This window comes from Aythya marila, assembly GCF_965140915.1.
Source record: "Aythya marila genome assembly, chromosome: 6".
NCBI classification, from domain to species: Eukaryota; Metazoa; Chordata; class Aves; order Anseriformes; family Anatidae; genus Aythya; species Aythya marila.
In genome coordinates this window covers 12051141-12064801 of record NC_139047.1, presented here as the reverse complement: position 1 = coordinate 12064801, position 13661 = coordinate 12051141, and the positions used below count along the sequence as shown (strand labels likewise).

Sequence of the window (13661 nt, the reverse complement as noted above, 5' to 3'; positions counted from 1 at the left end):
AAAAATGTTTCACAAAAACTATCGCAATTATGCACAAAGCAGCTGAATTAAGGTTAGACAGATAGGTCTAATAATAACATTATTTTTTTTTTAATGATTGAATTCATGTTTGTTTTTAAAGCACTGCTTTTAGCTAATTAAGGTTCTGCTACTGAAAACAAACCATAGAATGAGGCTTGTCCTCTGCTAAATACAGTGTTTACCATATCCCTTCTTTAAGGTTTAAGGGTTGTACGTGCACCTTAATCTGCAGAAGGATCATCATCTCCATCTCTGCTCAAGCAGAACAATCCAAAAGGGAGAAGGAGCAACGTCCACAAAACCAGGTAAGATAGAATATGAAATTATAGTAGAAATTTGCAGTACATCAAATTTTCTGCAGCACCTTTCCATGCGCATACTTGCAACATCTTACTGCAGGTTAAGAGCATGCATGCAGGCAATCAAAGCAAAGCAGCCAGTAAACTATTTTCTTTCCATCTTAACAGATCCCATTCCTTTACATCTCTTTGTTCACAAATACTTAACATTTATCCCCAGGCTGTCAAGGTGAATCTCAGTGCATGTGCCTCCTATGCTATCAGGGCATCTGCTGCTCACTGTCCTCACATCACCAAGGAAACTGAACAACACCTTTCCACACTATCCTCAGTAACTCCACCCTTTTTCCCTGCCAGCATTAGTTCCCAACTAATTTTTTGTCTACACAGGAGTCAAACTAACAAATCCAGCAGAACTGATTAAACCAGGGCCATCCCTGTGATGCATCACACTCTACCTGTCAGTTTTGATATGCCATAGAAGTAGACATACTCCCTTTAAGAGAGAGAGAACAAGAAGAAAAAAACATTTCCTTGGACATCTTGTTAAAGAAGTCAAATCTCACTCTACTGCTCTTCAATTACAGGAGGGTGATGAGTCTCAAATACTATTTCCTATTACTCTTTGCTATAAAATCATACTGTGAACTTACTCTCACCTCAGCTAACTATCGGCCTCTCTCTTCAATGAAGTGTAATCAACTCTACAGTACTTCATTAAAACATTTCTTAAAAGAATCTGTGAAATGGCAAGAAACCAATTTGCAACTCAAATAGCATCTTTTCAAGTCAAGCTCTAACTACAGGATGAATATTGCTGGTGATCACACTGAACTTTCGCCTTTCCATGTGCCCACCAGAGCACATTCTTTAGATGCAAGGTCATTTTTGAAAGGTTATTATTTTTCCTTGTTTGGTACAGGACGAATGATGTTCTCATGCCTGTCTAGACGGAAACTCAATGGAATGCAGTTACCTCTCTTTACACCTCATATTCCCACACCTCAACAGAAGTGAAGCAAGTCCCAGTGTTATCAATTAAGCACTGAAACTAACTGCTTTATGTAATTACCACAAAGGAATTTACTATCAGATTCCATTGCATACATCATCCTCATTTCTTATTTATGTATTTCAGCTCAAAGTGATAACTAAACGTGACATTGCTAAATTATTTTAAACTATTTAGTTGAAATTACATGTTGAAAGCACACCAGTAACAGAATAAGCATGTAATAATTACACTAAAAGAATAACAAAACTGGGGGTGGGGAAGAGTGAGAAAATTTAGGAAATATCAAAACTCAAGTACCATGTAAGTACACTTGTAAGTATCCAGTCAGGACTCACATTTAGTTTTATCTGGAGAAGCAAGGATATTGCAATAAGCTTATTTCTCAATGTTTCCCGGTAGTCTCACTAAAATACTAAATAAAATACTAAAGTAAAATGGTCTCCAAAATTTGTTTCAAGTTCTAAGGACTAGCTGCAAATTTGTATAAATGAATAACCTATTCAGAACCTTGGAATACTGAAAAAACTGATGGGATTACATCAGCACCTTTAGCATCTGAGAACATAAAATAATTGTACGGGATTGCATTGTACCAAGGTGATTCTGGTTTTAAGCTTATAGCATGAACACAAAAATATGTCAACAGCAATAAAAAAAAAATCTTGAGTGGTTCTTAACTGGCACCACTAGAGCACTGAAAAAGCAGCTTATTTAAATTTCCAAGTAGAGAACTTTCACAAAGATTTTCATTTTCCCCTCAGTAATGAGATCCAGCAGACAGATTGGCTGATACAGTAAGAAGTTCAATATTTAGTATTATCTTCACTAATTTCAACTAGAAGCCCTGCTAAAGGACATTTTTTGTTTGGTTTTCATTTCACATCACACACATGAATATATTGCAGGAAGCCTGGAGAATCCAATCTAATCCAATATCCTTTTCATTGCATTCCCTCTGATTTCCTCATTGAAGTATCTTCTGCTCAGTATGTTTGCCCATCCCATATATTATGGCACCTATTATTCAATATCTTAACACCTCACTGCTTTTTTTTTTTTCTGCACAAAGAAAAGGTAGAAAATATTTCTGCATTCTCAAAGTGAAATCATGAAGTTGTTTGAGTTATTACTGTATCATTATTCTTCCTTATTTTGCACCCCTTCCACATTATAATTCATTTATTACGTTGTGTAATATTTGGATTGCATATTCTTGTGTCCAAAGGCCATGTCTTCAACTTTAAATAATATTCTACAGTCAGCATCCAGATTAGTAAAATAATAATTATGATTTTACTTGCTTTGCACAAAAACATTCTGCTCCACTACTTCCTAAAATAGGGGAAGCTAAATTTACTGACAGCTTCACTAGCAGTACTGCTCTGTCAGGAAACAATAAAAGGAAAAAAAAGTCTCTCTATTTGCCACTTAAGATATTTTTAAGTTTGTACAGAAAATTGCAGGGAAAACATTTACTATGAGATTTTAAATGATTAGCTAAAACAATGTTAAACAACTGCGGCTAAATAATCTTGTTTAGCTGCAACAGCATTAACTATTACAAACTAAATTTAACTAAAATTTAATTAGACCAGATTCATCTTAATATACCTAAAAGAGAAATTACTTAACAGGTCCTGGTAAAATCTGGATGTAATTGAGTGTAAAGTTTACCAGTCACGTAAAATAAGCTGTTGATAAGGACTTTTTGGAAATTAGTAACACCAAGCAAACAGCTAATTTGTGAATATTAAAATACTAGTTTTTAATAATGAAGTAGACTGGTATGCTTGAATTTTGATAACAAACTGAGTACTTAAGAAATATATAAATACACATACATAAACACACAAATATAGTAAGTCATCTTTGATGCATATATGCAACACACACTAGAATCAGGGATTTTCATGTGTTCTATATTAAATGTTTACAGAGAGATCCAAATATGGCTGCAGTGGGGTTAGAAATAGTTTACCCTAATTTAAAGTGAATTAAACTGCTTTCTCATCTTCTTCGCTCCTTGAGATTCACAGACTCCCTCATCCCGGCCTGCAAAGCACAGGGCGCTTGAACAAGTTCTTCCACTTCTTAGCTGACTCCTGCTGAAATCCCAGCAGCAGCCCTTGCTGGGTAGGCGCCTGCGCGCTGTGCTGCAGCAGGGTTTGTCCTCTTTCAGCTGGCAGACCTGAGCGTGTCTGCCTATTTCAATCATGGCAGCTGCTCCAGCTACAGATCCCTGACCTGGGTGATTACAGCTAGAAATAAAGAAAAAACTTTAAACATGCAAACATAAGAAACCCATACTGTGATGGCATCTAGACAAGCTTCATTACAGGATTCCTTTTATCCTTCTCTGATTGCAACTAGAATTATTTTCATACAGGAAGATCGCTTCTGGTCTAAGTGCCTGCTTTGCATACATATGGATGTGCCACAGTGTAACTAAAAAGATAGGTGCTACAATTTTCTTGCTACAATCTTAGCTTTCTTTAGCTCACAATATTAGCTCTACATATCTTTCATGTCTCAGCTAAATATAATGAAAATTTATATTAAAGAACCAGTAATCAAAGAAAGCTAGTCTTTTAATAAGAGGATCCCTTGTCTGCAAATAAATACAGAAAAATTACTTCTGGGATTCAGGTTTAAATAACTGACTGGCAAGGCTCACAGCATGAAGTATATATCCACAATGTATACTACGTCTGTACGAATATTTTCACAACTTAGAAGGTACAAGGACACAAAATCCCCCAAATTGGATGTCTAAAATAATAAAAGAAAATCTGACTCATAAAAAGAAGATGTTGTAAGTACCTAAAACAACTCCATCATCCAGAACTGACATGCTCAATTGCAAGAGTCTTTCTAAGCACAAATGAACATGTCCTACTGAAACAACATTTTTACTTTTTTCTATAGATGCTCTAAATTAACTTAACTTCCTTCTCTCTGAGGGATACCACCAGAAGGACTAGATTTCAAGTATGTTCAGTAACAACCTAACTACAACACAATCACTTCAACACAAAAAAAGGCAAAAAATGTTTAGTTCCTTTTATATCGGGGATGACTAAACAATACTCTGTAAGATCAGAGTTATTTAATACAATCATTAATATATAAAATAGCTTGAAAAATAACAACTTTTTTTTTCCTGATACACGTTTGTCACGTCTAACAAATTTCAGAATAGCAAAGGACTGAGGACTAGCTTAAATTCTCGGAAAATCTATTAGGGTTCTCTAATATGGATGCCCCAGTAGTTTTCTTCAAAGTATCCAGATCCACACTTCTTTGATTGCAAATACAGAATGTTTTATTTTTAACAGAAACCAAGCCAAACAGAGCAAGTCTGATAAGGCAAGAGCAGCAGAGCATGTTTGGTCAGTCATTCTGGTAACTGAACTATGTTAGAGCTGCTCACACCAGGTGAACCTGACCTTTGCGACTTATGTGGAAGGAAGTTTACCTCATGCCAAGAATGAGCAGCTTTGGAGATTACACTGCCAGTGCCCAAAACTTTGTTATCAATTAAGTGCTGCATTCTCTAATATAAACATGTAATAGAGATCATTAATTTACACATGACCTATGATTACACTTCCAGCCATCTCATTCAAAAAAAAGAAAAGATAGCCATGTTTTCTTACAACCATGTTGTATTGCCTGCAACCATGTTGCATTGCTTGCAACTTCGAATAGAAAAAATACACATAGTAAAACAAGGAGAACAAATGTAGCACCAGTTTTTGGCTGAATGTCACAGTAATAGCTGCTGCACACTGCTGCTAGCACTACCTAGCCCATTCGCCTCTGACAGTCAGTGCTACAATGCAAAGACTCAAGGTACTGCTGGCTTTGTCACCGTCTGCCATTTACTCCAACCCTGAGCGTCACAATCAATGCCACTCAACTACACCTGCTTACCACAAATAATAACACTATTTTTCATGCACTTCACAGGTTTGAGCAAGTATAATACAAAAAAAAATATTCAAAGAGGACACAGAAGAAGATTAAGTTACAGTAACATTGAAAAGAGATCAAAACAATAAATACAATGTGTGGGATGCCTGAAATAAAGCTAAGTGTATACAATGGGTAGTCAATTAAATCTAGTTTTGAAAGAGTGAAAAGCAACACATACAATAAGCTGCAAGTTATGCATACACACAAATGAAGTCATATATGGATGCTAATCATTCAGTAAGGTGATTTGGGCTTTGTTCTGGAAGTTTAGTTAAAATGCTGAGTACACAGTGTCAAAAACACAAGTTGTTCCCCTAGCTGTAGATTAGCAAAGCCTAATTTCTTATAAACATGCCCTTTCTCCCACATGTGTTACCCAACACCCACCCCTCCCCTAGCAGGGATCACCAAATCTCCCTCAGACCTCCTGTGGCACCCCAAGCAAAGGGAAGACCAGACACACTGAGCTCAGTCCACAGCCCCGTACACACCGATAGCCTTGCAGCATCCCTGTGCTAACCGAGAGCCAGTCTGAAGCAAACAGGCTTACCAGGGCAGCATTCTGCCCGACCTTCCCCTTGGGAAAGCTCTACCTTGGAATTCTCTCCTCCATCCAATCCCTAATTTTCATGAAAGCAGTAGCAAATTAAGCTCTTGAGACTTTCCCCGTCTTTCACATATGGTTGAAATTGGCCAGTGGCTTCAGGAGTTACTGATGGAGACGGAAGGGATCACAGATGGCAATGACATGAAAGGGAGTCTTCTGCATCTGTAGTCCTTGTTTTTCCCTCCCTCTCTCACACAGAAATAAGTGACAAAAGAGAAAATACCAAGTACCAAGAGATGCACAACACAGGCACCTCTACAGTTCAAAATGCAATGTGTGATTTGATACAAAATCAAGGTGGCAATCAACAAGACAGATGGACACCCCGCAGTGACTTGGAATGGAATGCCATCACCTCCCAAACACCTCGTGGTTTCTGAACTTAAGAGACCAAGGGAAGGGGAGAAGGGTAAAGACGTCATCTAAATGACTAGGTCTCCCATTCATTCTCACAACAGAAGTCTTTGAAACTGCTACCTGCAACTACGCGTTCTTCCTCTCCCTCTGGCACAAAAACTTTTCCCCCACACAACGGCAGGCATGCATTCTCCAAACAAGTCTGACAAATACAGCACATCTCCTCTAATACACCTTGGTTCTCGTCCCACTGTAAAACAACTTCAGTCCTTCATCCTCTCAAATCTCTCCAGCCCTCTCAGCCTTTCTTCCTTCCATTCACTCACCGAGACTGACCTCTCCAATAGGATCCCACTACGCTGCTCAGCGCAGCTCCCATCTCTGCAACTACAGATCCCTCGAGTCAGGCTGGCACCACCAGAAATAAGACTTTCAGAAATTCCAGGATCAGTATATGTTTTCAAAAGCAGCTTTTAAAAATACTTCCTCCAAAAAGACTGCAAAAGTTTCATTTTAAAATAATGACAGCCAACTCAAGCTTCCCATGGAAGATGACTGTAGCAAACTCTGAGACCCTAGGCTTTGGCACACAAACAACTTCTCAAGACCCTGTTGCTCCCCGGCAATTGTCTGTATGCGCACAGCATGCTATATGATCAGGAGGGTCACCACCTATTCGTTGAGGTATATATTAAACAATCTTGCATCAGAACGGGGGTGGGAGGAGAACTACCACTTCTGCGTTACAAAATACATGATCATTAAGCCCTGTAACAGGACAGCTACCTAGACAGGCTGTGAAATAAATCCCTGTTCTGGAGATTTTAGAGAGGTTAGACAAAGTTGTTACCCATACTTGTACATCCAGACTACTCAGGAAAGAGAAAAGTAGTCACTTCCAGCCTTACAATTCTGTGGACTCATACTTCAGAGAAAAAAAGATATATATATTCAGTGCTTAAAGTGATCTTCTGTTTTGGAGACCAGTTCTTCTACTGAGTTATTTTTAAAAATCAAATTGAAGCAGTTAATAGTTTCACTAAGTCTACAAGCTTAATAAAATTAACACTTAAAACCACATGCAAGCTACACACACATTCCTGTCCTACCCATTGCACAGCATCATCACGCCCGTTTGATTCAGGACATAAATATTTTGTTCTGAATAGAACTTGGCACCCTGCTTACACAGAGATCCGCTAGGAAAGTTAGAGTCTGCTCAGAAAATGACAGCACATGTTCATGGCGTGGCCAGACTTTGAGCCCTAACACAATCCATCTCCTGTGACTGTAAACCATGCAGTCTGCTTTTGGGAATGAAATGTTTGCAAAGTACTGAACAAGTTACCTTTCTCTTCCCTATGGTGAAAAACACAAAGGAGGGGAACATCTGCCAAGGAAACAACGACACTGACTACACAGACTGCTGGGAATTACTTAATGAGATATAAAAAGGCAGGTGAGACAACAATGTAAAAGTCAACAATATATATACATATATATATATTATTTTTTTTTTTTTTAAAGAGAAGTTTGTAGTATGTGCCAGAGAGGTCATCAAAACAACCACTTCACCATGAGAATAATTCTTTTAGAAAATCCTGTTACGCTTCCATCTTTGTCCATGGTGAAATAAGGTTTGTCTTCCGTCAGCAGAGAACAGACAACTCAGCCAACCTTTTACATGTGGTTCCTTTCAGGGTAAAATCATTCATATTGAAGTGCCTGTGTAAGGGCTCAGAGCTTCCACTCTGGGCTCCTCAGCCACCTGGTTAGCATAGCTTCCATTTCCTCGCACGCTATGCCTACATGGCACAACGCGGCCCAGAAATGCCCAAGTTTGCTTGAGAACTGGAGGCACCTTAGGTGAAATATCACAGAGCTTCACACAGACAACCTAATGGAAAAGAGGCTCTTTAGAGCGAGATGAAGGGGTCCATGCACAATTCTGTGCTGCCACAGGTGCACAGCTCTTACTCCCTACTGGAGAGCTAATGAAGCCCTATTCTGCCACAAAGGCTGCACTTGTACATGGTTTTCTATCAAGCACACCAGTTGCGCCCCTCAAGCAAATAGTCCATCTCCTGCTGCTAGGCTGATATTTCTGAAAAAGCTCCCAGGTTGAACTGAAAAATTAATATGATTTTAGATTACAATTGAATGAGCCACTAACAATGGGTATAGCTCTAGTCAAGAAGTCGACACTGGGGATACAGATAGGTTTAAGAAAACTGATTAATAAGATAAGGCAGTTACTAATTCTAAACACTGATAAAATAACTGATTTGAATGGCCAAAAGGAGTCCTTCCTTCTGTCACATAATTCACATTTCAAACAAATTAGACCAAGACACTACAGTAATTTTAACTGCAAGACAGAACAGAATAAAGAAGCTTCAGTTCACTCATTTTAATTAATAATTAAAATTATCATTAAAAAAAATAATCTCTATCCAATTCTATGCACACTGGAAATCCTGCAGCGCTGTGGAACCACACAGGTACAGACTGAAGGAAGAGACCCACAAAGATAAAAGGACATTCTGTTCACTTTAATTTTCATTTTATATTTTCCATGAGTAATTTACACATTAGACAAAGGAATGCTGTCTACTGTGGATATTAAAAAAAGAAGGAAAAGTGGTTTGGTATTGCGTATCACAGAAGGCAAGCAAATGAAACAAGGAAAGATTAATATCTAGTCCATATGAACACCCAAATGAAATTATTGTGGAACAGCTCAAAGGTTCACCAGCCACCTCTTCAGGCACAACCCTCACAATAAATGCATTCAAATCCTCCAAAATATAGGGGAGTATAAATATGGCTCATAGTTCTAAACGAAAGATTTAGAAAGAGATATTTCAAGTCATTTGAGAAATGAAGAACAAAGTGGTCCAAATCATTTTTTCAATATAACTTTTGTAAACCCCTCAAATCGTTTACCTCAGACTAGTAAAGGCAAAATGTTCTCACTGTAGCAGTTCTCTTTATAAGGATTAATATACAACTTAAATACAGAGCTATTGGATATCTGTCAAAATTTGTATTTTATAAAGGAAAGCAGTAATATTTTTCTCCTAAAAATCAAGGAGGAAAAAAAAAAAAAAGGAAAGCCCCACTTGAACCTAGAGCCAGTTCTGTACTATATCCTCATTTATCAAGGTGAAGGAAGGACCACCTTCATTCTTCATTCGTATTCTAGATGAAAAGCAAAACTGTCATCTACAGCCCCACTTCAAGATTTTTCATCTTCTTTACGCATCTCCTCATCTCTTCCTTCCTGACTATCCTAAGCTCAGGTCTTTACTGAGCTCTCCACAAGGAGATCAAGAGATTCTTCTCAAGGCCAAAATCTGCAAACCTGTTATGAAAATACTTCCCCTCTGATGTCACAATTTTACATCTATAAACACTCAGTTCCACATACTGCAGAGACACAGGATCCATCACCGATCAGAAGGAGCAATTAGAAAGGGTTTTCCAAGCTAGAAAGCCAGCATTTTCTACGCTGATGTGAGCATACAGTTCATACTTTGGGGGGAGGGGAAGAGAAGAAGTAGTGTTGGCTCTTTCATGAACATAAAAGGGCAGAATTACACATTAGTGTAGCCTCCCCATGTATAGACTTTTTTTTTCTGAAATGCAGTGTAAACTTAAAATCAACAATTAGTTACTTTAGCTAAAGCTCAAATAATTCATGTAATTACTCTTACACAGGATTATGACCAAGGTTTTTCATAGTGTCGATTGTTAAAATTTCACAATTAAGAAATAAATCACAATGGGAAAATAGGCTCCTATGCACAAAATAGCCAAACAAGCTGGCATTGTTAAAACCCTTTTAACAAGGCAAAACCAGAACTGAAATACAGGAATGCTGCTGCCAGGTCAGGATTGAGGTTGACTGGCAAAACTGTGCAAACAGGCTCGTACCACACCTGCCCAGCCCTTGGCCTGGTTCAAATCTGTCCTTGCTCCTTCAGTACCCCTTCTCCCTCAGAAAGGCAAAGAAATGAGCAACTCGTTCAAGTTTTCCTGATGGGGGAGAAAAAGCCTACGCTTTTCTTTTTATTTTTGTTATTATTATTATTATCATTGTATTTGAAAGAACAGTTAGATACTGGGCACTCTCAATTCATGCATGTTTTAATATCAAGACTTCTGACCTTCAGAAGTCCCTTCTTCCAGAAAGAAAGAAAGAAAAAACATACTCCCAAGAAACTACCACAGACAGACACTGCAGAGATCAATCTAAAATTACAATAGTCAAAGGTCAGGATGATACAGGCAACATCAACTATTTCATGTTAATATCCTCACAAAAAAGACCTCTTAAAAAGCAGAAGCAAGAAAATCTGGGGCTATCCAGTCAGAGCAATGAAGAAACTGCCTACACGCTGTATTCTTCTTACAAGGATTCGTTTATGAACTATACACATCTGACTACTAAAGCAATACTGGAAAGACCCAGCATTTCAGACTAGGTCCCGATTAGTAAAAAGACACCAAAGTCACAGCAGTCTTCCAGAACTGCTGGAAAATATATCGAGTGAGAAACGTTGGCATAAGTGCCTAACGACACTGGGTAACACTCAGAAAGCTCCAACATGCTCATCTGTCACCATGACAGAAAGCCAAAGGATGCCAGACCAACGCACGTCTCTCTTCCAATATCAGGACCAAATGTTTCATGTGTCTAACGTCAAGCTTCCAAGCAAAATTACAAGTATATATTATAAAATATTAATAAGGATGATCTTACAATATACACTTCTAACTTTTTAATAAAAAAGAGTACTCTGTGAGACCTTTCAGTGCTCCTCAACAGCATTTTGTTACTCCTCTACAATCATGAGGGGAAAACGCCTCATTTTTGCTTCATTTCTCTCCCCAAAGAAAAAAGATATACCTTACTATAAGTCTGTCATAAAACTGTAGCACGTTTAAGGCCCCTAAAAGCCTTGATGCTGATAAAATTAAAAATGGCTGTGCCCAAAGATCCCACAGCAAAACAGGCACAGCTCTGCTGACGATTAAAATATATATTAAAAACGCCTGCATTACCTTACAAAGGGCAAGGCATGCAAAACAAAAAGACTATGTGTGCTTCCAAAATTGAAATAAGCGAGGAGACGGGAGCAGCAGATCGAGACAAAACGTGCATCCTGGATGCAGGTCGAGTCCATTTACGCAATAAAGCAGATTTGTATCCCGAGACGCCCTAACAGATCGGGCTTTCAAAACTTTATCACGCTTCGCAGCTGAAATACATGCCCAGCACTTTTTAAGGAGACCCAGATGTGTGCAAATGCCGGCGGACCCCACCCCCTCGGCCGTGCCAAAATGGCCAGCTCCGTGCAGCCACTGGCTACTTACCAGCCGCAGTGCTGAGCAGCAGGGTGGCACTGGAGAGCAGGAGCACCAGCAAGAGGTGCTGCAGTGAGGCAGTCATACCTGGGGGAGCCGAGGATCGAGGCAGCAGGAGGAGAAAAAAAAAAAAAAAAAAAGATACCGACGAGAGGAATTTCCTCCTTTTTTTTTTTTTCCAGCGGCCTGACTGAGCTCTCTCGGTTCACAATCCGGTCCGGGAGGGCGAGGGGCAGGTGGGGGGAGCCGTCTCCGCTCTTCCTCCCTCACAGCAGCCTGCCCTCATGTCTCGGCGGCCGGGGGAGCGGGGGGAAAGGCGGCTGCCGCCGGCCGCATCGCCCTCCTCCCGGGACAGGAAGGCGGCTTTATTTCCCACGCAGCTTCACGATGTCGAAGAAGCAGCCGGGTTGGGAAGGAAACATATCCAGGCGGGAGGATGGAGCGGCTGTCAGTCCCGGCCGGCTCTAGGGGCTGAGCGAAGGGGCGCAGCCCGACGGCGCCGTCCCCTCGGCCGCCTCACACGGCCGGGGTCGCGGGGAGCCGCTGGGCCGCTGGGCGGCGGGGCGAGACCCGCTGGGCTCTGTGGGCGCCGGCTGCGGCCGCCCCTCGGCCCATCTGCCTCCGCCGCGCAGCCCCGGCCCGCCGCCCCCCGGCCACCCCGACGAGGTGGGGCCCGGAGCGCCGGGAGGCACGGCACGGCACGGCACGGCACGGCCAGGCCCTCCCCGCGCCGGGGGAACGCGCTGCCTCCTCGCCTCGCCTCGCTCCGGGAGCCTCCTCCTCCTCCTTCTCAGCGGCGGCGGGCAGCCCCCGGCCCGGCCTCCTCCCTCAGCTCTGCCCGCCGGGCGGGGAACGCCTCAGCCCCGCGGGGCTCGCCGGTGAGGGGCGGCTGGGCTGGGCTCCGCTCCGCCTCCTTCCCGTGCCCGCCGAGCCTCCGCCGCCGCCGCTCCGCCGCTCCCCCTCCCGCCCGCCGGCCCCAACGGCCGCCCTCCCTCCCTCGCGCCAGACACAAAGGGGACTCGCTCCCACCGCCGCCCCGCCCCGCCTGGCGGAGCCGCCCCGCGCCCCGCCCGCCCCGCACCGCGGAGGCGGAGCCGCCGGGGAGCCGAAGAGGGGGCCCCGCCGCGCGCGCAGGGCGCCGCCATGTTGTGGGGGGTGCAGCGCGCCCCGCAGCACGGAGCCGGGCAGGGGGCGGCGGCAAATGGCGGCGCCGAGGGAGCGGCGCTGGGGGAGCGGCCCCGGCCCCCGGCAAAACCTCCCCCTGCCTCCCGCACAGCCCCGCCGCTTCTGCCCTTTCACCCCCCCAAATCCTGCCCCGCTCGCACGGCTTCAGGCACCTGCCTCGCCCCGTTCCGTGCTCAGCCCGGTTTATGGTCTCAGCACACAGATAACGCCAGCCGGCCGCGCTGCTGGCGCGCTGTAACCTTTGCTACGTTGCACAGGAGGGGAAATGATTCAGGCCGGCAGCTGATGGGAGAGCTGCAGCTGGAATGCGGTGTGTGGTGTTCCAGCCCAGCAAGGCTCCTTCAAACGGGTTTTACTGGGTATAAGGGAGAAAAGGTTCCTAAAAACATCCTGCACGCAGAGGGTGCCTGCCTATCCATGCTCTTCCTAGGGGAAGAGTATGAGAAACACTTCCCTCTGCCCAAATCCCTACACCAATTTCAAGAATGGGAACAACGCACACAAATTCAAAAACCCAATTCCACGCCTCAAAACACTAAATACCTCTACGTGAAATGGTGTAGGTGCAAATCAGATAGGATTTCAACAACAATAAAAAGCCTTTGAGTAACTTCATTCCTCTTCGCAAGTCCTAACAGGTGAAATAGATTCGATCTGATTCTTGCATCACCAAGAGAATTATTAAATTCTAACAGCATTTTTATCGCTGTGATGCTTAGGCTAGAGCCATGGTTTGACACTCCTAGGGTCAAGTTGAGTTTGGGTGGCTGACAATTGTAATAACAGTTTCAATGTTTGTTACAATATTTTTACTTCTAATTATGCACATCTA

The 13661-nt window shown here is 42.4% G+C and overlaps 1 protein-coding gene across 2 annotated transcripts in view; it reads right to left on the bottom strand.

Moving 5' to 3' along the window:
• BMPR2 (bone morphogenetic protein receptor type 2) overlaps positions 1-13661 on the bottom strand; it is a 133013-nt gene that overhangs the window by 100132 nt on the left and 19220 nt on the right. The window contains exon 1 of one of the 2 annotated variants that reach the window (XM_082764065.1): positions 11654-12574. The exons of the other annotated variant lie outside the window; for it this stretch is intronic. Within the exon in view, the coding sequence (XP_082620191.1) occupies positions 11654-11729 (76 nt within the window). The 5' untranslated portion in view covers positions 11730-12574. Of the gene's footprint in view, positions 1-11653; positions 12575-13661 lie in introns of those variants that run through there. 2 annotated transcript variants of the gene reach the window in all.